Source organism: Zonotrichia leucophrys, unplaced genomic scaffold (assembly GCF_028769735.1).
Source record: "Zonotrichia leucophrys gambelii isolate GWCS_2022_RI unplaced genomic scaffold, RI_Zleu_2.0 Scaffold_262_71774, whole genome shotgun sequence".
Lineage (NCBI taxonomy): Eukaryota > Metazoa > Chordata > Aves > Passeriformes > Passerellidae > Zonotrichia > Zonotrichia leucophrys.
Window position 1 is genome coordinate 1 of NW_026992467.1, and position 26,534 is coordinate 26,534.

General features: G+C 50.7%; 1 protein-coding gene across 1 annotated transcript; it reads left to right on the top strand.

Annotated features, from left to right (window-relative positions):
* Positions 1-18,654: 18,654 nt before the first annotated feature.
* On the top strand, positions 18,655-19,587 carry LOC135441373 (olfactory receptor 14J1-like). Its single transcript, XM_064700925.1, has one exon. The coding sequence runs from the start codon at positions 18,655-18,657 to the stop codon at positions 19,585-19,587; it is 933 nt and encodes a 310-aa protein (XP_064556995.1).
* Positions 19,588-26,534: the final 6,947 nt, after the last annotated feature.

Sequence of the window (26,534 nt, forward strand, 5' to 3'; positions counted from 1 at the left end):
AAATTTTCCTTAAGTAAAAGAATTTACTTATTTCCTAGGAAAGGGGGGAATGAGACAGAGTAGGTGAAGTGTCTGGGAGAGGTGAAGGGTCTGTGGAGCTAAAGCTGAAGGAGAGGCCGCGTTCCAGAGACAGCGAGGAGACAGAGAAAGAAAAACAGAAAAACCACGAGGTCAATCTGCCCCCGACCTAGGAATTCCTCCGATAAAGAAGAATTAGTGCTAAGTGTCATGCAAGATGAATATGTATGAACTTATTGTGAAACTGTATGCATATGCATTTGGAAGGGGGATAAAAGGAGGTCTGAAATCTTCAGGGGTACGCATGCCCTTTTGGGGAGTCTTGCGTCCGGCGCGCGTTGTAATAAAAGCATACCGGGCTTTACAACTTTTACAAGTTGTGAGGTTTCTTCTTTTCTCCGCAAAACACGTGATTGTTATTAAAATGTATCCTGTTCAACTATGGTCTGTTGGCCATGAAGAGAAACTTTCTGGGCCTCTGAATCTCACCAGTTCCTGACTCCCAAAGGACATAAACCTGATGATTTGTGGTTCCCACTCCAATGATGGCACTTGGACCTCCCTCCATAGCCAGAGCAGAGCTCCCTTGTCCCACAAAGTCTCTGGCACAGCAGGGATGAAGGAAACAGGACAGGCTGTGGGGATCAGGGGCAGGGAAGAGCCAGGGAAAAGAATGACTTTTGCATTTGATGGAGCCGTGCCTTCCCTTGGGTTTGTTGGCTGACAAGAAATGAACATCCCTCTGTGTCTCAGGCAGCTCCTTCTCCAAGGAAAGCAGGTGGGAGTTGGAGCCAAGGAGCTGAAAGCTGCAGGTGCAGCCTGGGCTTGAGGGAGCTCAGATTTGCACAAGGCTATTCTGAGTGCCAGGTCTTGGATGGGGGAAATGGTGGGGTGGGGGTAGGGACAGAGTCTGAGTGATTGTCAGCCATGAAGGGTCTTGATTTTCATATTAATTCAAATTGCATAAGGAGGTACCTGGATTCAGTGTCAATTGGAGATTGCTATTACCAGGGGGAAAAAAAACCTAAACAGGAACTAAGAAATGTTTTATCACTGTCTTTTTAAGAAGAACATATTCAGTGGAATGCAGTACTGAAATCTGTCTAATTAACCACAAAATATTTGAAAATTAAAATCGAATTATCCCAGTGGCTTGGCTTGTTAAGGTATTCTGCATGTTAATGAGCCCTGGGACACTGAATTCCTGCACTGAAGAGCTGAAGGCTGAACAAGCCTCTGGAGCAGGAAAATTCAGCAGCAGCCTCCAAGGTGCTGAGGATGTCAGCAGCCCCCAGTGAGGCCATCCCTGCCCAGAGACCGTGGGGGAATGGGCAGACAAGGAGAGCGTCCCTGGGTCTGGGGCAGCACAACTCAGAGGCACCAGCAGCTGCAGCTGGGAAATGGAGTGTGGAATGGGGCTGGGAAAGCCCTGCCTGGGCTGGGCCAAGCAGGACACACAAGCCCTGACTGCCATCCCCCAAACAACTCTCTAAAAGAGAAATTTAAAATTAATTACAATTCTTTGCATGCTCTGGGTTGGACTCACTGGAGAAATACCAGCAAAAATTCTCAGGAGCTCAAAACAACAAAACAGCTTTTATTGGTAACTTTAGAGAATCAGAGAAACTTTGGCATAAGGTTTAATACGACATCCAATCAACTCAAAACACTTCTCAAAGCATTAACTTGGCCCATTCAACTACATAAACTCTAAGCCTGTTCAATTTTAAGTTACTCAAAATATGCAAGAAGAGGAAATTAGAAGAAGGAAAAGAAAACACAGAAAGAGAGAAAGAAAAAAACCCAAAATACAGAGGAGCACACACACAGCTACCAACTTCTGGATTCCAGAACTGTTCAGATGGAAATTCCAAGAGGAGGTAGGGTCAAGATGTGTGCTTGCCTTGTGGTCAGCCTCAAATACCGCTTGGTCTTCCTGGGCCCTTCCCCCAGGTGGGACTTGGGCTCATTTGGCCCCTCAGGAGCTGGGCTGGGGCTGCAGAGGTGGCTGTGGAGCATTGCCTGTGCTGTGCCAGGGACTGGCAGCCACTGCTGGGCTGGCATAGAGGCTCTGGGGGGATTGGGGTTCCAGGGCAGGGCAGGGCTGGGGTTCCAGGGCAGGGCAGGGCTGGACCTGCCCCTTCCTTCCCGGCACACACAAAATGTTTCCAGCCAACAATCTCCTCCAGTCTGTCACAACGGGCAATGTTGGAGGTGAAATCCCAATTCTGGCCATGGGCACCTGGAGGAGAAGGACAGTTGTTTTCCATAGGAAGGAAAGGACAGAACCACAGTATTTGGAAGGCAGGTGAGAGCCTCACTGGGCCAAGGCCACCTAGACTTGTCAGGAATGGCAGATTTTGTCTGGGAGCAGTCTTTGGATATAGGGAATTTTGGAGGTGGATGCCCAGTCTTGGCCATGGGCACCTGGACCAGTTGGGAGTGACTGAGTCTACACTGAGGGCAACCAGGATTGACTGGGACCATGCTGGGGGAAACTGGGATCAGAGTGGATTCATACTGGGATCATACTTGGAGTGACTGGGTCTATGCTAGGGGCCACTGAGAGCAACTGGGATCAGACTGGGAGCAACTGGCAGCAGCTAGGACCATGCTGTGAGCAACTGGGATCATCATGGCATCAGCTTAGGACCATACTGGGAGTGACTGGGTCTGTCCTAGAGGCAACTGGGATCATACTGTGAGGAAATGGGACCAAGCTGGGACAAATGGAATCATACTGGGAGCAACTGGCATCACACGGAGGGTGACTGGGCCATTCTGGGATCACACTGGAAGTTACTGGGAACAGGCTGAGGGCAACAGGGACCATGTTGGGGTAACTGGGATATACAGGAAGTGACAGGAATCATGCTGGAGGTGACTGGGAGTGGCTGTGGGGAACCTGAATCATGCTGAAAGCTACTGGGATCAACTGGGAGTGAGTGGAATCGCACTGGGGGCAACTGGGATATACTGGGAGAGACGAGAAGTGACTGGGGATCCGAGAGGAGCCATAAAGGAAGTTACTGGAATAATACTGGGAGTATCTGGGAATGACTGGAATCATACTGGGAGTGATTGGAATCATACTGGGTGACTTGGAGTGTCTGGGACCATATTGGGAGCAAATGGCACCATACTGAGAATGACTGGGTTCATACTGGAATCATACTAGGAAGGACTGGAACCATACTGGGAGTCCCTGGAACTCCCAGGGGTGAATGGGAATAGCTGGGACCATGCTGGGGTCATACTGGGAGTGACTGGGATCATACTGGGATGATACTGAGTGTAACTGGAAGTGACTGGGACCATACTGGGGTTGACTGGGAGCCACAGGGCCCATGGTGGGAGTGACCTGGGGGAAACTGGGGCTCAGGGTTGTTCTCCCCCCGGGCTGCCCCAGGTCCTGCTGCCAGAATAGTTCCAGTTGTTCCCAGTTCCTCCCAGTATGATCCTAGTTGTCCCTAGAATAGTCCCAGTCCTTCTCAGCATAGTCCCACTCACTCCCACTTGCCCATAGCATAGTCCCAGCTGTTCCCACTGCAGTTCCAATTCCTCCCAGTATGGTCACAGACATTCCCAGTATATCCCAGCTGGCCCAGTAGGGTTCCCTCAGAATGATCCCAGTCTTTCCAAGTAACTCTCACTTGCCTCTAGCATGATCCCAGTTTCTGGCAGTTGCCCATAGTGTAGTCCCAGTTGCTCCCAGTATGATCCCAGTTGCCCCAGTTGTCCCCTCAGGATGGTTCCAGCACTTTCCAGTTGATTCCAGTTGCTCCCAATGTGTCCACATTTTCCTCCCAATATGGGCCCAGTAGCTTCCAGTACCCCCTAGTCAGGATCCATTCTCACCTGCTGTAATCCCAGTGGCTCCCAGTATAATCCCAGTTGCCCCCAGCATGGTTTCAGTTGCTCCCAGTTGCTCCCAGTGTGATCCCAGTTGAACCCAGTTGTCCCTTGTATCACCCATATGACTCCCCATGTGATCCCAGTCCTTCCCAGCATGGTCCCAGTCATGCCCAGTTGCCCCCAGTGTAGAGCCAGTCACTCTCACTCACTCCCAGTTGCCCCCAGCATGTTCCCAGTGATCACCAGTATGATTACAAACGCTCCCAGTATGTCCCAGTTGCTCTCAGCATGTTCATGGTCATTCCCAGACACTCCCAGTGTTCACAGTAAGGTGCTTTTTATCCCAGTATGATCTCAGTCATGCCCAGTATATCCCAGTTCCCTCCAGAGTGCATCCAGTCATTCCCAGTTCTGCAGTTTGCTTTCAGCATCATCCCAGTTTCTCTCAGTTGCTCCCAGTAGCCCAAAGTGTCATCCCAGTTGCTCCCTTTCAACACCAATATGATCCTAGTAAGCTCCAGTTTGATCCCAGTCACATGCCAGCACTCCCAGTATGGTCCCAGCATAATGCCAGAAACTTCCAATCACTCCCAGTATGGTCCCACCTGCCTCCAGCATGGTTCCAGTTGCTTCCTGCATCAACCCAGTCAGTCCCAGTATGATGCCATTTGCTGCCAGCGTGCTCCCAGTTGCTCCCAGTCAGGCCCAGTACTGAGGATGATGTGCAGGGTGTGTTCCCAGTCACTGTCAAACACTCCCAGTATTAGTCCAGTCCCTCCCAGTATGATCCAAAGATGAGCCCAGTGTGCTCCCAGTCCCTGCCAGTATGAACCAGTTGTGCTCCATATGGGTCCAGTTGCTCTCTTTCACCCTCACTTTTGTTCCAGTCACTCCCAGTATCTCCGAGTGTACCCCAGTTCCCTCCAGCATGTTCCCAGTGTCCTGGTTTAGGGCAAATTTGTTAAAGAATCTGCAAAGGAGGGCCCCTCCAGAAAGCAAAACCCACACGGCCCCTCCCCCCAACCGGTTCAGGAAAAAATTCCTTGGAGAGAGGTGGAAAGAACCTGTTTATTTCAGGCACAGCACCCCCCAGCACACAAAATTAACAATACCAGATGACACTGCTCTGAGAAAGATGACAAAATCAGAAAGTCTCTTTCGGGGGTGGTTGCTCTGCCCTCAGTCCCTCCGGCGCTGGGGCAGCTGCTGCAGCCAAACGGTGCAAACCCTCACTGTTCCCAGGTCCCAGTCCGGAGCAGGTTCGAGATGGTCACAGAAACAGGAGAGGAGAAACAGTCCAGGAAGGGATGTGGACTGTTTAGCTAGAACTAGCTAATAAGCAGAGGCCAAAGCAGAGCAGACGTGAGAGCAGAAAAGAGAGCAAGCAAAGCAGCAAGCTGAAAGCAAGAAGTGAAAACAGCCCCATGTACTGCTCGTCTCTGTGTCCCTGATAAGAGAAACCCAAACAAAACTTCCACTCTTCAGAGCCGGTCTTAAAGGCACAGAACAGATGAATGGGGATACAAGCATCATAACGTCACCCCAGGACACCCAGTCACACCCAGTTCCTTCCAGCAGGATCCCATTTGCTCCCAACCACTCCCAGTCAGCATCAGTGGAGTGGCACTCACTGCTATTATGATCCCAGTCACCTTCAGCATGATCCCAGTTCATATCAGTATAAGCACAGATCTTTCCAATTGCCCCCAGCATGCAGCCAGTCACTCCCAGTTCCTCCCAGTTGCACCTAGCATGATCCCAGTTGCTCACAGCTACTGCCAGTCGTCCTCAGCATAATGCCAGTAACTCCCAGTATATCCCATTTCCCCATAACATGGTCTCAAGTGCCCCCTGCAGGCTCCTGCTCACTCCCAGTATGATCCCAGTATCCATCAGTGCGAGCACAGTCTGCCCTGGCATGGCAGTATGATCCCAGTATGATGCCAGTAGAAACCCAGGACAGTCTCACCATGATTCCAGTACAAGCCCAATACAGTCCCAGTCACTCTCAGTACAATCCCAGTCCAGCCCAGTCCCGGCAGTGCTGCCACTCCTGGGATCCCCCAGCCCTGTGTGCGTTCCCCCCGGGCGGATGTGCCGAGAGGAGCCCCAAGGGCTGGCAGTGGCCAGGCAGGGTCCCCAGCAAGGCCCAGTTTGGATGTGCAGCCCCCAGTTTGCCCAGTTTGCCTCTCCTTTGGCCCGGGCCGGGTTTCCCCCCACCTGCAGCGGCTGAGAGAAACCAGGAGCCCGAGCTGCCCATCCCAACCTGAGCCGGCTCCATCCCCGCTCCTGCCGCGGGCTGTGAGGGCTGCGGGACAGGGCACCGAGGGTGTGGCTGCTGCTGGGGGAGGAGGAGGAGGGAGGGAAGGGGAGGGAAGGAGGAGAGCCAGAAAGGATGGAAGGAGGTGGGTTTAGGGAGGAGGAGGAGGAGGAATGGAAGAGGAGGAGGGAGAGAAAGAGGAGAGACAAAGGAGGATCAAGGAAAGGAGAAGGAACCACAAGGTCAAGCACTCCCTGATTTCGCAGCCCCCACCCATGGGATCATCACCTCCCATCCCACAAGTGCCCTGGGTAGGGGGAGCTCAGCCCAGATATCCTTGGGGGTCTCTGCTTTGGGGTTTTTTTGGGGTGGTATGTTTGAAGAATGAAGAATTCCAAGGCTGAGCGGAAAAGGCCCCTTGGGGGGACATCGGGGGGTGCCGGTAGCAGCTGCCGGCAGAGACGGCCTGAAGGAGCAGAGGCCTGTGTGCCCCAGGAGCCCAAAGTGGGGAGCCCAGGGAAGGGGGAGTGCCGCCATTGGCAGGAGCCTCAAGAGCCTGGAGAGGGGCAGGGGATCCCCCAGCATCCCTAAGTGGGGAGATGGAAAAGGGGGAATCTTTTTGGATTGCTGGGACTCCCAGCAGCCTGGGGAGGGCAGGGACCACATAGACAGGGGACCTTCAATACAAGCGTGACCCCCAGCAGCTGGGACAGGGGGAACCCCAAACACAAAAAGGGAGAGATCAGAGACAGGGAACTGCTGGGAGGCATTTTCAGGGCTGAGTCTTGGTGTTTGGTAGGTTTTTATGGTCACTAAATGGCTGGTGACTTCTAGAGACGGACTTGGGCAAAGGGACCTTCAAACTCATTCCTTGTTTTCCCCCTAACCAGGATTTCCCATTCCCAAACCTTCGCCAGATGGAAGAGAAGGAGGCTGTGAGGAAGATGCCCTCAAAGATGCCCTGGGATACCCAGGCAGGTGAGGAGGAAGTCAGTACCCCTTTCCCCCTCTCTCCTGCTCCATCTCCCAGCCCAGCATGGCTCCCAGCTGCAGGACAACCCTGCTGCCAATGCCGTCCTGCCAGGGATGCACTGGGGGTATCTCCTTCCCCTTCCGGGTGGCATGGAGGCCAATCCCACCCTCTTCTTTTCCTTCCTTCCCCAGGGAAGGAGCTGAGGATGGAGATCAGGGAGGACAAATCCCCGTGGCAGAACCTCATGGAAGAGGCTGTTTTGAGCGGCTCCACAGTACAGGAATCCAACATGCAGGAAAATACCTGGAGATCCCAGAAAACCAGCCCAGGGTGCTCTGAGGAGGAAAGACCCACCCTGTTCCAGGAAGATGGACAGAGTTTCAGCCAGAGCTCAGAGCTGGTGGTCCAGAAGCAGCTTCATGATGGGGAGAAGCACCACAAGTGCTTGGAGTGTGGGAAGAGCTTCAGGCAGAGCAGCACTCTGATCAGCCACCAGATGATCCACACCAGGGAATGGCCCTACGAGTGTGGGGAGTGTGGGAAAGGGTTAAACTGCCGCTCCTAACTTGTCGGGCACCAATGCATCCACACTGGGAAGAGGCCCTACGAGTGTCCCGAGTGCCAGAAGAGGTTTCAGACCAGGTCCCATTTACTCCACCACCAGCGGATTCACACAGAGGAGAGGCCCTTCTGCTGCCCTGATTGCAGGAAGGGCTTCAAGCACAACTCACCCACCCAAACGTCACCCACCAGTACATCCACACCTGGGAGACGCCCTATGAGTGTCCCCAGTGTGGGAAGAGCTTCACCCAGAGCTCTCACTTGACCAAACACCAATGGAGGCACTGGTAAGGGAAGCCCTGCGACTGCCCCAGCTGCTGGAAGAGTTTGTCCCCTGCTCCAGCTCCATCCCCCATGGGAGGATCCACGTTGGGCAGAGCCCTGGTGACCCACATTGAGTGATCTGTGCTGGGAGGAGACCTGGCTGGTAATCCTTTTGGTTTGGCCCCAATTTCCTCTTGATTTCTCTTCATCACTTAAAAACATCTGAAATAGGACTAATGAGAAATTTATCAAATATGTATAAAGTTCCATCAGTTAACAGTTACCTAAGAAGGAATTTATAGTTTGGGGACATATTCTGGAAGATTTGTGGGTTCTTGGTGGATTTCAGGAAGTGTTCTCCATATCTTTGCACTCCAAAAGTCAAGATGGATTGATCTGTCACCTCCAAATGACTGAGTCCCACTGAAAACACCTCAATCCTACCCTCAAGGGGCTCAATCCCATTACAAATTGCCTTGTTTCCACCTCAAAAAAACTCAGTCCCATGCCAAAATTACTCAATTCCCCATCCTCCATGGTAAGATAGGATTGGATACAAACTGGGAGTAGTGGAATCCAAATTTGAGGGTGTGGGATCGGGATTGTGGGAGGCTGGGTGTGTGGGACATATTTTGATAGCAAATAAAAGATTCAGAACTATTGGTTTCTGTCCCATTCATTTTCAATCAGTTCCAGTTCTGTTTTTCAGAGTGCCACCTTCTCAGCTGATTGTCTTTGTGTCCTCCTTTCTCCCCGGACTTTCTTTCCCTGCTCTGTTTCTCTCTCGGCGTCTCCCTTGACCCAGGGCAGCTCCCACCAAAGATCCTCCCCTGATTTAATTCCCAATCCAGGAGCTACAGCAACCTTGGGTGAAGTTATGAAGGCTGGCAGTGAAATGTCAGTCTAAAATCTTGCTCCACTTGGCTTTTGGCTCCTTCTTGAGAGCTTTGCCTTCCAGGCCAGGAACATCTTTTCATTTCAGGGAACTGCAATTCCAGCCCCTGGGAGTGTGTGCCATGGATCCCAGAGGGGCATTCCCGAGGCTCCCAGGGTGCTGCTCCTGCCGTGCCTCCCAAGGAGCTGTGCAGGGCCAGGGGACAAGGTCCAGCAGCTCTGTTGGTTCTGCAGTGCCACAACGGCCCCTGGTTCCGTGAGTTTCCCTACTGCCAACAGCAGTTCCTTGGTTCCCATGATGCCCTGCTGTGTCACCATGGATATTTGGTGCCATGAAGTTCTTCAGTGTCACAATGGCCTCCCTCACTCCATGAGCTTCCACAGTGTCAGAATGGCTTCCTTGGATGGGCAGTGTCACCATGGACCATTGGCTCCATGCAGCCCCGCTGGGTCACCATGGACTCCTTGGTTCATGAGGTTCTGGAGGTGTCTCCTTGGATCCACAGTGTCACAATGGACCACTGGATCCACGTGGCCCTGCTGTGTCACCATGGCCCCTTGGGTCCATGGGACTCTGTTGGAGAATTTTGCTCAGACATGGCTTGACGGAAAAAAGGCCATGAAAATATACAGCTGATGGAAAAGTAAAAGGCAGCTGTGAGGAGCAAATTCTCAAAGCCTGTTTCTGTAAATAATAAGATTCTCAGGCACATTTTTATAAACAGCAGGGTTCTCAGGCAGTTTTCTCATAACAGGTGACTATCTTTGGCTGTTTTGGGAAAGTAAAAGTAAGTTTTGAGAACCACTCATATCAGGGTGAGAACACAAATCTTGGTTTCAATAACAAACCACAGGTGTTGAAAACAAAAGGAGGGATTAATGTTTAAATCTGTGACCTATGATGAGCTCGGATTTTGCAATATGTATGAGCTTAATTAACACTGTTATAAAAAGTGACTGATTAAATCAATAAATCGGAGCTCGATGCTGATCAATTAGGATGGGTCGTCTCCCTTCACTTCAATAGGACCCCAGGCTCACAATTGGCTCCTTGCTTCCATGTCACTCCCTCAGTGCTAAAAGGGCCCCTTCATTCCATGAGGAACAACAAAAGTTTTTTAGAAACATTAAGCAAATCCTGCTTAACACAGCTGGGAACATCTGTTTGCATTCAAGAGAGAGGTTAAAGGTGAGGATGGCACCAGCAGCTTCCATCTGCAACAGAGATCCAGGGAAAGGACAGGGACAGAGAATTCAGCTGGAACACTCAGAGAATTCTGCTTCCAGAGATCATTTCTGCTCACACTGTCCCTTGGAGAAAGCTGACACCATTCCAGGGCAGCCTGTACTGAGCTGGTGGTTCCTGAGTGGGGTTTTTAGTTTTGCTCTGGCTTTTCCATGCTTTCCTTATCAACAGAAAACTTCTCCTGGGCCTGTGTGCAGGCACAGCTCTGAGGAGAGCAGGTGGTACATGGTGCAATGGGCTGGGACATGGAGCTGCAGAGTTCAGGGGACAAGGTTCTGCTGCAGGGCACAGGGATGTCAGTGCCAGGTGGACAGTGTCAGACATGGTGAAGCTGGGGGTGAGGAGCGGCTGATTCAAACAGGGTCAGCCCTCAAGGGGCTCATTTTTCTCTGTGCCCAGACATCCTAAGGAGATATTCAACATCAAGATCAGCTGGGGAATGCTTCTATCATCTCTTCTCTGAACTGGAAAATAAAAAATACTCACTTGATTAAAAAAAAGGTCCTAAGGTGCACTCTTCATTCTCCATTCTTAAAAGAACTCCAAACTGACTCCAAACTGATTTCAGGGCCTGCAGACCTGTACAGGCCCTGAAATCCTGTAGACAATTGCAGGAAGAGGAAGAACCCCCGAGGTCTTTCTGTATTTTAATGATCCTGATGGTGGATTTGTGGCTGAGTCCAGGACCCTCAGGCACTGAGAGAAGGTTGAAGAAGCTGCTCAAGCAGTCAAAAGCAAAACTCCAAGTCCCTTGGAGCATCACTGGGCCCCACTGAGGGCAGGGAGTGCCAAAGGCTCCCCAGGGACTGCTGAGAGCAGATCCTTGAGGCCAGGATTTCAGGGAGCCAAAGGCTCTGAGCAGGGAACCACAATGCTGAGCAAGGCCTGGGCTGGTTGGGGGAAGGAATATCTCGGTCCCTCTGTGAGCCTCTCAGGAACCCTTGGCCAGTCCTGTGTTGGCAGACACCAGGGGGGCAGCCACGACACGGCTGACAGCGGGGAGACGCTCTCTGTGCCCCGAGGGTACTGAGGGCACCTGGGCTGGGCGCCTTTGCAGCAGGAGAGACACCAGAGACATCAGTAGGAGATAAAGGGCCGACTCTTAGCAGGGGTTAATCCAAGGTTTTATTCCAGGAGTCCCAAAGGAGCCCCTACACCTCAGGGGGCTCCTGCTGAGAGCCTCGGGAGATGTGCCAAGGTTACATTTAAAGGGAGGTGGAAACCGAAAGTAGATAACATTTTCCTAACCATTAATTGACCCTAAGGGATGGGTGCTGGGGGATAGACATTTAGGACAGCATATGGGGCAAGGCTTGGGGGGCTGACCCCTGGCCTCTGGCTAATCACTCGAGATCCTGGATTGAAGCTTCTAGATGGAGGGATGGGATGGTGAATGATTGACAGCGGGCCAGGGTGGGGGTTTGGGGATGATCTCATTCAGGGAGAGAATTAACACAGGTAAGGGGAAGGGGGTACAGTCTGAGATAAACCATTTGGCAAAAATATAGGGATACAAAACAAAACTACTTCAAAGTATTACAGAGTATAAAAACGCACTACAACAAAGGCAGAAAGGCCAAGCCCTGAGTCCAGCCTGGGACAGCAGGTCCTGTCCCTTACGGGTGACTCGCTGCTGTTTGTGGGGCAGTGGGATGTGAGGGGCAGCAAGGACAAATGTCATAAACCTGTGTCACCCTCCAGATCCTCATGGAACCAAGGGGCCAGTGGGACACTGTGGCGCCTCTGGCCTCAGAGCTATGTGATTGACAGCTTTGCCAGGCCAGGGCTGGGGGTGGGGCTCTGTCCCACCACAAACCAAGGCCTGACCCAGCCCTGGCCCCACACGGGCACTCTGAGCATCCCAAGGTGTCTCGGGACACCAATCTCATCCAGCCTCTGACAGCAACCATGGTGGCACTATGGAACCTCATGGAGCCATGGGTAAGTTGTGACAATGGAGATCCAAGGAAACTATGGTGAGACTGTGGAATCCAGGAATCATGGAATCAAGGAGACCATTGTGCAAATTATGGGGCCTATGGAAGCAAAGATCAATGATCAAACTGCAGTCTGATTGTGATTGATTTAAAACAGAAACAAGGAGCCATTGTTTCACAGCGGGGCTGCATGGGGCCGCATGGACCCTTGTGACTCTGTTGGGGCTCATGAAACCGAGAAGATGTGACATTGCCAGACTCATGGAATCAAGGAGATCATTGTGACAGTGTGAGGACCCATGAAATCAAAGGAACATGGAACAGGTCTGCCTGGTTTGGACTCCTGGGGGCTGTCTGACAGGTCCAACTGAATTTGATATGTCAAGGGCCACTTCCCATCTGACCGTGAAGCACCGGGGCTCTATGCTTTTATTCCTACGGGAATGAACTGTCTTTCTTGTCTAGGCACCCATGGCCAAAATTGGGGTTCTGCATCTAAAATAATCTATACTCAAGGGTTACTCCATAACAAAATCTGTCCATACAGTCAAAGCTGGCTAGACTTGGCCTCTGGTGACTGCCTCTCATCTGATCCTGCACCACTGGGGCTCACTTGTTTCCTTCCTATGGAGACCATTGTGACACTGTGGAGCATCGTGGAACCAATGGGCCATGGTGACACTGAAGGCCCTTGTGGAACCTGTTGCACTGTAGGAACTTGTGGAACCAAGGGGAACATTGTGACCCTGCAGGGTACCATGGATCCAAGGGGCCACTGTGACACTGTGGGGCCTGGTGGAACCAAGGATATCTTTGTGGCTCTGTTGGGCTGCACGGTCCCAAGAGGCCAGTGTGAAACAGCAGGGCTTTGTGGAGCCAAGAGGCCATTGCTGCATTTCATGGCCTTGTAGAGCCAAAAGGCCGTTGTGATCCTGCAGGGCACCATGGATCCATTTAGATCATTGTGACGATGCAAGGCCTCATGGAATCATGGAGAGTATTGTGACATTGTGGGGCCCCACAGAACCAAAGGGCGTCTGTGACCCTGCAGGGCCTCATGGAAGGAAGGGGCCATTGTGACACTATGGGAATTTGTGGAACCAAGAGGATCATTGTTACACTACTGGGCCCCAATGGAACCAAGGGGCCATAATGACATAGAGGGGTTTCATGGAACCCAAAGACCATTAGGACACTGTGGGGACTTGTGGAACCATGGAGAACATCAAGATCCTTGTGTAATCATTAAGGACTTGTGTAACTAAGGGGACATTATGACACCTTAGGGCATCATGGAAGCAAGGAGCCATTGTGACACTGCAGGGCCCTGTGGTACCAAGGGAACACGAAATAGGTATGGCTGCCTTGGTCTCCCAGGGGTCACCTGACATATCTTGCTGACCTCCAAATGTGGAAGGCCACTCCCATCTGTCCCTGCAACACTGGGGCTCTGGGCTTTCCTTTTCATGGAAAAGAACTGTCCATCTTTTCCAGGTATCCATGGCCAAAATTTGGATTCCACCTCCAAATTTCTGTGTATCCAAGGATTGCTGCCAGACAAAAGTTGCCAGGACAGACAGGTCTGGTTGGTCTTTAACCCCTGAATGCCAGCACTCACCTGTTTTCCAAACACTGGAAAGGGCTCTGTGCTTTTCTTTGTATGGAAAAAATCATCCTTCTCCAGGCACAAAAAATCTGAAATTAGGATTCCACATTCATAATTTTGAATATCCAAGGGTTGCTCCAAGCAAACACGTCACAACAGATAGGCCAGGCTTGCCTTGGCCTCTGGTGGCTGCCGTTTATCAGCTCCTGAAACATGGAGACTCCATGGCTTCCTTCCTATGGAGACCAATGTGACATTTGGAAGCCTTGTGAAATGAAGAGGCCATTGTGGCATTGCAGAGCACCATGGATCCAAGGGACCATTGTGACACTGTGGAGCCATGTGGAACCAAGGACATCATTGTTGCTCTGTTGGGCTGCATGGTCCTAAGGGGCCAGTGCAAAGTAGCAGTGCAGTAGTTAGCCTGGCTGTAACTCAGAGTCAGCCAGATTTTACCCCAAAAGATTTGGGCAGAAGTTTTGAGCCCTGGGAAAAATTTGTTTAACTTAGGGTAAGCTTGAGAGTTCCCCCATAAGCCTTTAGTGTTGCTGTGCTATCTTGTCCAAGTTCTACTCCCCTATTGGCTACTTGTTTCCCCTACAGGGTTATTGTTCTAGAGTGTTCTACCCCCAAGTGTCTATCTTGTTGCTTCCCCTTTGTCTCAGGTCTTTAGACTCTGCCCCTCATACTGTTCTTGACTTCTCTGTGTTTATTGTTTTTCACCCTGTTGTTAAAGTTCATTTTCAGCAACTCCATTGATCCAGCTCCTTTTCATTTTTGCCACCCTCGCCCTAAAGTCAGGGAACCAGAGAGGTTTGTTGCAGCCCCCTTCAATGTGACTTTTGGTGCCCGAACAGGAACCATGACATTCAGGGATCCCTGTGTCAGTCACATCAGCTGGGGTTAGCTGATTAGATAGGCCAGCGCTCCCTGAGATTTTGGATTGTGCTGGGTCCAGCAGATTCATCCTTTCTTCAAGGGACCTTGCCCAGGATTGGCAGGGACAACAACGGCTTCATCTGCATAGGATTGCAGGTGGGTTTGGGGAAATGCAAGACATTTATTGCTCATTTTGCCACTGTATTTTTACAATATTCACCCAAGTCCCATAATTGATTTGGGGTGTTCCGGTGGCTCTTCCCCGCAAGGCAGAGAAAGAGAAAAATGGGCAGCCAGATGTCCAAAGTAGAAAGGAGCATATATGGATGCTTTAATTCTCACTGATCATGACATAATATTTTCAAAGAATGAATTAAAATCAATCATGAGGTGGATCATTAAAAATTTTCCAGATGCGTCTGCTGATGAAATCCATACCACTGAATTTTGGGACTCAGTGGGAGTTAAATTGTACAACCTTTTGATCAAAAGGGGCCCCGTTGCACCCCACATGCTCCCTATCATCCACACCATGCTTGAGACCCTTCACCAGCAAGCACTGTGTTTAAAACTCAATCCATTGGTCACTCCTAACTCAGGACCTGCCCTCAAACCTGCCTTTCTCAGACATTCAATGATGGTCCAAGATGGCAATGGCTGCACGATCTTGGAGCATCATGCCCTGGAGACTCAAGATGGAAGGAGCCTGAATGTGGCTCAGGAGCCCAACCATCCTCCCTCCATCTTGGCTCCTCTACTTCCGGCTCCCACAACCTTCTCTTCTGCCCTGAATGAACCCCCAGACTCCACCCCCACAACTGCGGGTCATGCCCCACTGTCAATCATTCCACCTTCACCCTGGGCCATGCCTCCAGAACTCCACCCTGGAAGTCCACCATCCTAAATCAAGGCCCTTCCTCCCCAACACCTGACAAAATGGCAGTGCGCTTTGCCTTACCTTCCGGCAACAATATAGCCCGCATGGTGAAAGATACTAAGCCCAACTGTCACATTATTTCTAATCCTAATGTTTCTGCTCCAAGTTATTCTTCCTCCCCAGAAGACAGTTTGGATTCCCCAGAGCAACCTCGCCCCTCAACCCCAGAAGATCCCTAGGAAAGGATCTGGAAAGAAGCAGTTAAGGAAGGAGACTGGCAAATAGTCTCGAAAATCCTTGTTGCCCCGGGATGTTATGAAAGAAGGGGGCAGAATCCCAGGTATCAGCCATTGGTTTACAAGGAAATCAAGGATCTGTGTAGGGCAGCTAAAGACTGTAGGAAGGACTTACCTTGTTTTAATGGCATAATGAGGGCCATGTTTACAGCACATGTCTTAACTCCCTATGATTTAAAATGCATAATGACCATGTTTCTGTCACCTACAGAGCACACCCTGTGGGAAGGGGGATGGAAGTGTTTACTAAATCAATTAATAGCAGACAATGCTATTGATGAGGCAAGGGTGGAATTGACAATAAACCATCTAGCTGCAGAAGGACAACACAGCCTACCAGATGATCAAGCAGCAGGCATCCCCAGAGAAGTACTGGATGATATCAAAGAGATGGCTTTGAAAGCTTTAATCCAGGTATCAGATGGTAGCACCCCCAATTTGGACTACCTTGCGTGGCCGCACCTAAAGCTTTACGACAATTAGACCATTCCTGTTAAGTAAGCAAACCAATGCTACCTCCCTCACATTGAGTGGCCTGCTCTGAGACATAGAGACCATCAGACATACCCCCTTGCAGAACAGTGTTAGTTTTTTTACTCTGGGCACATGGGCATGGCTGTGTAGACTCTGACGGCATGTGTTGCATGAGCCTCTCCAGGTACAGCAAGTCAATCCACAAGAGCATTCAGGTACTGAAGGAAGAAAGCTTCAAGAAGCTTCACATGGAAAAAAAAAGACTGGTTCAAAAAACACTTCCAATCCTCGGAATTAGAGGGTTGAATGATGTCTAGCTAAAATGGGGTCTTAGTTGTTGTTGTATTGTTAATTGTCCCATGTTTGTTTGGATGCTCTTAGAAAGTCTTACAAATTCTTTCAGTTCCATCTTTGTTGTAAAACAGAAAGGGGGAAGCTACTCAACACAGGATCGTCATGGACTCCTTGGAGGAGAGAACTGGAGGCCAGGATGGCACAAAAACCTCTCAGAGACTCAGTGTGGGAAGGAGAATTCTTTAAAGTACCTAAAAGTTATCTTAAATCTGTAAAGTACCTTAAAAACCTTGAGTATCTCAAGGAATTAATGAGCCCCTCTGAGTGTCAGTACAAAGTTCTCAAGGGACTCATTAAAGCAGATAATTGGGGCCATGATTGCACAAACCTCTCACAGAGTCTGGATCAAAAGGGAAATACCAAGAACCTAAAAATAACTGAAGTACCTTGAAGCATTAATGAGCCCCACTGAGTGTTGTTACTGACAAAGCCTCTCCAGGGACTAATTACAGCAGATAATTGGAGGCCAGGATTGCACAAACCTCTCAGAGACTTCAAGGCAAAAGCAAAACCCAAAGTCCTTTGAAAAACCTGCAGTCCCTGCAGGGAGCATGAAGGAGCCCCCAGGGCCATTCCTAGCAAGGCTCCCCAGGGACTCCTTCCAGCAGATCCTTGAGGCCACTGGGATGTGGGCTAGGGAGGGATGCTGAGGGCAGGACAAGGGGCTGACAGTGCCCAGCCTGGCTGGGGCTGGGCCAGGAGGCCCCAGTGCCTCAGGACAAGGTGTCTCCTCACAGCCCTTGGTGGCACAGACCCTGCTGTGCCCCAGGGCACCAAGACTTGGCTTCTCTTTGTCCCCACCTGTCATCACTGCCTCCAGTTCTCTGCTCTGCCTGGGGCCTGGGGACACTTTCTCAGTCATGTCCCTCAGTGGGACCCATTAAAAGTCCAAGAAACTTTGGAGTTGGATTCTGCCTTGGAGTTCTGGAGAGGTTTCTTCAGCTCCCTCTCAGGGACTGATGTTCAGGGCCTGAGCACAAAGCCCCAGAGGCTCATTAAAGTCCTTGTGCTGTGTCTGTGCTGCTGAGTTGGGCTGGGCTCCTGGCACAGAGGCAGCTCCTGGTAACCAAGAAGAGCTTCAAAAGCACATTTTTCTTGATGAGCAGCTCTTTTGCCACCCCAGCAGGGCTGGGGCACTGCCTGCAGCCAGTCCAGGCACAGCACAGAGGCACAGAGATCTTCAGTCATTCAGGGCTGGGAAGGTGCTGAGAAGTGCCTGGGGCACAATCACTGCCAGCCCTTGGCACAGGAACCTCTGGCTGCAGGACAATGCAGCTGCAGCTCCTGGAGCCATCTCCTAAAGCTGGAACATCCCAATGCCTACAGACTCTGTGAGTACATTCTCTGATTGTCTCTTGTGCACAGCAGCCAGGGGTGCCCAGGGCTGTCCTGCAGAGCAGGGTCCTGCAGCCCAGGGCGCTGTGCTGGGGCAGGGACTCTGCTGCCTGCCAGAGACAGCTCTCAGCCAGCCCTGGCAGCTGCTTCCTGTGCTGGGGGACAAGGTCTGGGTGGGAGGAGACAACTGGAAAGGCTTGGAAGTGTTCTCCTTGTGTGGAGAGGATTCTGCATTGTTCAGGACTGCTCCCAGCATGGCGTTTAGCTGCAGAACATTTCCAGGTAGATTATACAGGGAGCACAGGAAGGCAGGGACTGCATGAAAGGGGTAATCTTCCTTTTTTATTCCACTGCTCTGGGCTGCCTGGATGGGAAATTGCACATAGATATCCATCTCTCAGTTCAGGCTGAGGAAAATAATTTTCTCTCAGATCTGAATGCAACAATCAGTGACATAAATCAGCACAGGAATCACGGCTCTTAGAGAGAGCATCAGTGTCACTTTTCCAGCCTCCTCAGGGTTGCTCTGACGTTGCCATCAGAGCCTGCAGAGCCAGAGCTGCCCCTGGGCAGTGACTGAGCTGGGAGGGGTCTGCAGGGCAGAGCTGAGCCCCCAGGGCTGGGCTGGGCTCTGGCAGCACTGGCAGGGCTCAGCCCTGGGCACAGGGAAGCAGCTGCTGGCAGGGACAGCTCCAGGCAGCAGAGCCCTGGGAAGGCAGTGGGGGAAAAGTGCCCCCAGGCTGTGCTGGGATATTTAAAGTCCTCTCCAAACGCAACTATTTCATGATTTCTGTTTTTCCAGATCTGTGTGCCAAGGCAGTGCAAATGTCCAACAGCAGCTCCATCAGGCACTTCCTCCTGCTGGCACTGGCAGACATGCGGCAGCTGCAGCTCCTGCACTTCTGCCTCTTGCTGGGCATCTCCCTGGCTGCCCTCCTGGGCAACGGCCTCATCATCAGCGCCGTAGCCTGCGGCCACCACCTGCACACGCCCATGTTCTTCTTCCTGCTCAACCTGGCCCTCAGCGACCTGGGCTCCATCTGCACCACTGTCCCCAAAGCCATGCACAATTCCCTCTGGGACACCAGGAACATCTCCTACACTGGATGTGCCACACAGCTCTTTTTCTTTATGTTCTTCATCTCAGCAGATTTTTATCTCCTGACCGTCATGTGCTATGACCGCTATGTGTCCATCTGCAAACCCCTGCACTACGGGACCCTCCTGGGCAGCAGAGCTTGTGCCCACATGGCAGCAGCTGCCTGGCCCAGTGCCTTTCTCAATGCTCTGCTGCACACAGCCAATACATTTTCCCTGCCCCTGTGCCATGGCAATGCCCTGGGTCAGTTCTTCTGTGAAATACCACAGATCCTCAAGCTCTCCTGCTCCAAATCCTACTTTAGGGAAGTTGGGCTCATTGCTGTTAGTGCCAGTTTAGCACTTTGCTGTTTTGTGTTCATGGTTTTCTCCTATGTGCAGATCTTCAGGGCTGTGCTGAGGATCCTCTCTGAGCAGGGACGGCACAAAGCCTTTTTCACCTGCCTCCCTCACCTGGCCGTTGTCTCCCTGTTTGTCAGCACTGCCACATTTGCTCACCTCAAGCGCCACTCCATGTCCTCCCCATCCCTGGATCTGGCCCTGTCAGTTTTGTACTCAGTGGTGCCTCCAGCCCTGAACCCCCTCATCTACAGCCTGAAGAACCAGGAGCTCAAGGCTGCAGTGTGGAGACTGATGACTGGATGGTTTCAGAAACATTAAACTGTTGGCCAATGTCTGCAAATCACTTGTAATAAAAGTCATCTTTGATACTTGTTGGTTTCATTTTGGAGGTTGTTTCTCTTTTTATTTTACTTTTTTCTCCTTGTCCACTAATAAATATGACTGTTTGTGCCATTTCTAATTTTGTTTGTCTCCACCTTCCCTGTGGCTACAGTCTGTGTCAATGAGGGGCTGCACTCTTGGTGGCTTTAAATGAACTAAAGGCTCTCCCAGCAAAGTTTTCTGCAGAGATGCCCTTTTGTTGCCTTCTCTAGAGCTGCAGCAGCAATGTCTGTGTGCAGAGCTGGGGGCAGATCAAGGCTGGCCCAGCAGCTGTGCCCAGCAGCAGCAGCACTTGGTGTTGCCAGTGCTGCTGCCGTGGCCCTGACCCGCTGCCCTGGTGGCCCTGGTGTTGCTGCAGGGCCTGAGTGCTCTTGGGGCCTGGGGGTGGCAATGCTGGGGCTGCAGCAGGGACAGGCCAAGAAATAGAAATAATTTGTAATATAAGTAATCTGTAATATAAATAATCTTTGATAGCTCTTTTGGATTTGTTCTTTTTTTCCCTGGGTTTTAGTTTTTATTATTGTCCACAACGTAAAAGCATTGTTTGTGCCATTTCTCATTTTGTTCCTCTACACCTTCCTTGTGCCCACAGACTGTGTCAATGAGGGGCTGTGCTCTTGGTATCTTTAAAGGAGCTAAAGAATCTCCCAGCAAAGTTTTCTGTAGTGATCCCCTTTTGTTTTCTTTTCTGGAGCTGAAGTAGCAATGTCCGTTTGCAGAGCTGGGGGCAGATCAGTGATGAGTACATCAGCTTTGGTCCTGCTGGCCACACCATTCCTGATCCAGGCCAGGAGCCATTGGCCTTCTTGCCCACCTGGGCACACTGCTGCCTCATGTCCAGCCTGCTGTCCATCAGTCCCTGCAGGTCCCTTTCTGCCTGGCTGCTGTCCAGCCACTCTGTCCCCAGCCTGTAGTGCTGCAGGGGTTATTGTGGCCAAAGTGCAGGACCTGGCACTTGGACTTGTCAAACCTGACCTCCTTGGATTCATCCCCAGGATTCAGGTTGTCCACGGCCCTGTGCAGAGTCCTCCTACCCTCCAGCAGATCAACACTCATACCCACTGTGGTGTCATCTGCAAAGATATCCTTGGTTCCAAGGGGGCCCTCAGTGTCACAATGGCCTCTTGGTTACACCAGGCCCTGCACTGTCACACTGGTCTCCTTCATTCCATGGGCCCCAAAATGTGACAATGGACTCATTGGTTCCATGGGGCTTCACAGTGTCACAATGTTCTCGCTGGTGCTGCAGTTTCACAGTGGCCCCTTGGTTCCTTGAGGCCCCAGAGTGTCACAATGGCCCCATGGTCACATGAGGTCCCACACTGTCACAATGGTCCCTGTAGTTCCACAAGTCCCCTCAGTTTCACACTGGACTCCTTGTTTCCACAAGGCCACACAGTGTCACAACATTCACTCAGTGTCACAACATTCTTTCAGATTCCTTGAGGCCCCATGGTGTCACTGTGGCCCCTTGGTTACACAGGATCCTGCAGTGTCACAATGTCCCCTTTGTTCCGTGAGGCCTCACAGTGTCAGAACGGCCCCTTGGATCCACTGGGCCAGGGAGTCTCCCAATGGTCTCCTTGGTTTTGTAGTGGCAAAATGGTGAAACCCCTTGGTTACACAAGGCCCTGCAGTGTCAAATGTCCCCTTGGTTCCATGAGGCCCTGCAGTGTCAGAATAGCCCCAGAGTGTCCCAATCATCACAGAATGACAGAATCAAATAGGCTGGAAAAGACCTTCAGGATCATCAAGTCCAACCAATGCCCTAACACTGCCTTGTCACCGAGACCATGCCACTAAGTGCCACTGGAGAGGGACAGTGACTCTGCCACCTCCCCCCTGTCCAGCCCATTCCAATGCCCACTCACCCTTTCTGTGAAGAACCTCTTCCTGTTGTCCAGCCTAACCCTCCCCTGGTGCAGCTTAAGGCTGTGTCTTCTTGTCCTGCCCTCCAGCAGATCCACACTCACACCCAGCTTGGTGCCATCTGCAATTTGTGAATGGTGGACTCGATCCCCTCACCCAGATCATCAGTGAAGATATTAAACAGGACTGGGCCCAACACAGATCCCTGGGGGACACCACCAGTGCCTGGACACCAGCTGGGTACAGCACCATCCCCACCACTCTCTGGGCCCAGCCTCCAGCCAGGTGTTAAATCCCCCAGTGAGGAGGAAACCTGCCCAAGCTGTGGGCTGCAGCTTTTCCAGGGAATGCTGTCAGAGACAGTGTCAAAGGCTTTGCTGAATTCCTGGTACAAAACATCCACAGCCTTTCCTGCATCCACAGGTGGGTCACTGGGTCATAAAAGGAGACCAGGTTGATCAGGCAGGACCTGCCACTCCTAAATCCACGCTGGCTGACTCTGATCCCTCGGCCATCCTGTGGGTGCCCTGTGATGGCACTCAAGGTGATCTGTTCCATAACCTTGCCGGGCACCCAGGTCAGGCTGACAGGCCTGGAGGTCCCCAGATCCTCCTTCCAGCCCTTCTTGGGGATGGGCTCACACTGGCACCTCCAGTCCTCTGGGACCTCCCTGCTGAGCCAGCACTGATGGTGAATGATGGAGAGCAGCCTGGGGAGCTCATCCACCAGCTCCCTCATTGCCCTAGGATGGATCCTGCCTGATCCCATTCACCTGTGAGCATCTGAGTGGCTCAGCAGGTCACCCACTGCTTCCTCCTGGATTCCAGGGACTGTTCTGCTCCCTGTGCCCATCTACCAGCTCAGAAGAACACTTGTCCTGAGGATATCCTCTCCTAATATTGAAAATTGAGACAAACAAGGTGTTGAGTAGCTCAGTCTTTTCCTTATCTTTGGTTACTATATTCTCCACTGCATCCAATAAAGAGTAGAGGTTCGCCTTATCCCATGTTTTGCTATTAGTTTATTTATAGAAACATTTCCTATTATTTTTCACAGAAGTGGCCAGGTTAAGTTTTAATTGAGCTTTCACATCTCAGCTTTTCATTCTGCATGACCTAACAACATCCTTAAACACTTCCTAAGTTGCCTGACCTTCTATCCAATGTTGATGCTTCCCACTTAACATTACTTTCTTGAAATGTGTCCATCCTTCCTGGGCCCCATTTGTTTTTAAGGGCTGTTTCCCTTAAAAAAATCAGTATCTGATTTGGTATTCCCCAAATCTGCCTCCTAAACAGGCCAAAGTTTTCCCTTCCTAATTCCAGTGTAGAAGTTTTGTTGCTGTCCCTCCTTCTTTCACAGAATATTGAAAACTTGATTATTTCATGGTCACTGTGTCCCAGGCAGCCTCTGAGCCCCACATCTGCCACCAGCCCTTCTCTGTTTGTGAACAGCAGCAGACAGAGCTTTCCTTGGCAGTGGGAGTTCTATCAAAAATTCAGTAAAACAGAAAACTCCTTAACCCTAGTGTAGCATTAAGAAGCAGCATTCTTTATTCAGCTGGATGCATGGGGGAGAGCTCCTTCCAAAGCTATGCATGCTGAGTACAGGAGAGTTTCTCTTTATTTTCTGTATTTTGCACACATATTCATTGATTGTCCTGGACTAAACACACATGTGACAATCGTTTCCCGAATATCATTAACATATTTCCCCTCCCCTTCACCCATGTCCTGGGGTGGTCCCTGGTGGTCTTGGACCCCAATGTTCCCGTGGGCCTGGCTGAGCAGGCAGGACACTGAGGTTGCTGAACTTCCAGTTCCCCTTCTCCCACAATGGGCACCAGCTGGGAGCAGCACCATCCACAAGCACTGTGTGGTTTCCACAGGCCTGGGGTTGTGGAGAACAAGCTCCAGGTGTCACCTCACCTGGTGGAGACAAATTATCATCTGGTAACACGTGGTCACAGAGTGGGTTGTGACATCACAGAGTGGGTTATGTGAGGTCATTGAGAGCTATGACATCATACACTGCCTCTGTGACACAACAGAGCCAGCTGTGACATCACAGGGCGGGGGTCTGACATCACAGTGCAGACTATGACATCACAGAGTTGGCTGTGACATCATAGAACAGCTGTGTGACATTAGAGAATGGGCTGTGACATCACAGAGCGGGCTGTGACATCCCAGAGGGGCTGTGTGACATCCCAGCAGGCTGTGTCAGGTCACTGGGTTGGTCACTCTGCCCCAGCTCCCCCTCAGTTTCTCCCAACAAGTCCAATGCTGTCCATGTCCAGCAGGGTACCTGTCCCCCGGGATCCCCCCCGGCCCACCTGGAGCCACAGCCTCCACCAAAGGATGTTCCACAGGATCCACCCCAGAGCCTGACAGGGGACAAGGGGCCAGGGCTGTGTGACCAGGACATCAGGGACGTGGATTATCCAGGTCACTGTGGCCGGGTTTGGGTCCCCAGGACACGAAAGATGTCTGGCAGCTGGAGCAGGGCCTGGGAAGGGCCTCCAAGGTGGGGCTGGAGCCCTTGGGCTGTGGGCAGAGGCTGAGGGAGCTGGGCTGGTCCAGCCTGGAGCAGGGAAGGCTGAGGGGCTCCTCATGCCAGCCTGGCAGTGCCAGCGAGGAGGGGATGGAGAACACAGAGCCAGGCTCTTCACAGGGGGCTGGAGGGAGACAAAAGCCAATGGGTGGAAGGGGAAAGAGGGGAGATCATCCAGGACAGGAGGAGATGAAATGAGTCAGGCTGGTTTCAGCATTTCTTCAGCACCAAAAGAACCTGACCTCCCTTTTCCATCCACCACTGGCAGCTTTGCAAATCAGGAACTGTTGGAGCTCTTTTGCCCCTACTTCAGGACGAGCATCCTGATACAGGAACTTAATGCTGTTTATATCTATCACAGAACCACATTTATCTAAAATTAATTTTAGTATGGAAATCACCTGTGGATGGTGCACTCACCAGATACTGCTGGGACGTTGCACATAGCTCATGGAAGAGCGTGATTTTTATTAAATTGTGTCCTTTTCAACCATGGTCTGTTGGCCATGAAGAGAAACTTTCTGTGTCTCTGAGTCTCACCAGTTCCTGACCCCCAAAGGACACAAACTTGATGAGTTGTGATTCCCACTCCAGTGGTGGCACCTGCACCTCCCTTTATTTTCAGAGCAGAGCTCCCTTGTCCCAGAAAGTACCAGGCAGTGCAGGGATGAAGGAAACAGGACAGGCTGTGGGGATCAGGGGCCAGGCACAGCCAGGGATTTGGGGTGGTTGTGAGCCCAGGGCAGGACCCGGCCCCTGGCCTTGGTAACCTCATCCCATTGTCCTGGGCCCATGGCTCCAGCCTGGCCAGATCCCTCTGCAGAGCTTCCTGCCCCCCCAGCACAGCCACACTCCCACCCAGCTTGGGCTGTGCTGGAAACTGACTGAGGGTGCCCTCGATGGCCTCATCCAGATCAGCAATAAAGAGATTGAACTGACCTGGCCCCAGTCCTGAGCCCTGGGGACACCCCTGGATGTGACTCCATTCCTCTGCTGCTCTGACTGCCAGGGATCGAATGAGGGAAATGGTGGTGTGATAAATGAATATGATTCATGCTAACAACTGTAACTATATCGATATTTTAGAAAAAAGTAATAGAGGAAAAGAATATGTAATTAGTGTCACAAAACAGATGTTTTCAGATGTTCATGAGATTATAGGATCCAGGATGTAGATTGTAATAAGTAACATTCCAAAATGGAGTAGGCCTTGTAATATTTAGAGAATCAACCTTGAAATAAACAGAATTGAAATGATTTCAGGTGCCTATGAAATAAAAAGGCTTTCTTTTGGAATATAATGCTGGCTTCTATAACACACGACTTGGGGCGCATCTGCAACATGTGGGGTTGTTCAAAGAATAGTGACGATGAGGAGGAGCCTCCATTGGATTGACCACCAAAGAGCCAAAAGACCCCTTAGCAACAGTGGGAGTATGAACTGTGCAGTACAGTGACATAGATTTCAAGAATCAAAAACAGGAAGAGATTTATGGGAAAATATTGATGAATCTGTATTAGCATACAGTATATAAATATGTGTTTGGATTCCTGTGCTTTTTGTACAGGAGGGTGAGAGAAACCCTCCCCATATCCTGATTGATCAGTTTTGCTTATGCTTTATCAGAACCACTGAGAAATTTTTTTGTATCTGTTTGACTTTATTTGATTGTAGTATTTTACATAAAATTGCTGCTCAATTAAAATTGCTGCTAAATTCAACTTTGTTGTTTATTGAATTAGACATGTAGAAATTCTTTCGTAACAGTGGGAAAGAGGTAGGGACAAAGTGTTATTGATAGCAATAAAAGGTGTGTATTTTCATATATATTCTGACAGCATTAGAAGGTGCTTGGGGTCAGTATAAATTGGACATTGCTGATACCAATCTATAAAGAGGAAAAGAGAACTTAAAAAGATAAAACATATCTCTCCTAATTGTTTTCAATACAGTATATTCACTTTGCATACACTTTGGAAATCTGTCTAATTAAGCACAAAAGAATTTAGAACTTAAATTATTCTCAGGGGCTTTTCTTGTTTGGGCATTTTGAACAAATGTTTATGAGCCTTTGTCAGTGAATTCCTGAACTGAAGAGCTCCAGAAAGAAGAGGCCTCTGGAGCAGTAAAATTCATCAGCAACCTCCAAGTGGCTGAGGATCCATCCCCATCAGAGCAGTAATGAACAGAAATGGGCACAGCTTGGTGACTGCCCCAGCTTTGGCATGGGCCCTGGGCCTGCAGCAGGAGCAGCTCTTCAGGGCCCCAAGGCCGGGGCTCTTGTGCTGCCCTGTGTGACAGTGGTCACAGTGGTCTTATGATGACGGAAGAGACGTAGATCTGACTCCATGTTACAGAAGGCTTGCTTTATTATTTTAAGACATATATAACATTAAAACTACACTAAAAGAATAGAAGGAAAAGTTTCATCTCAGAAGGCTTGCTAAGCTAAGAATAGAAA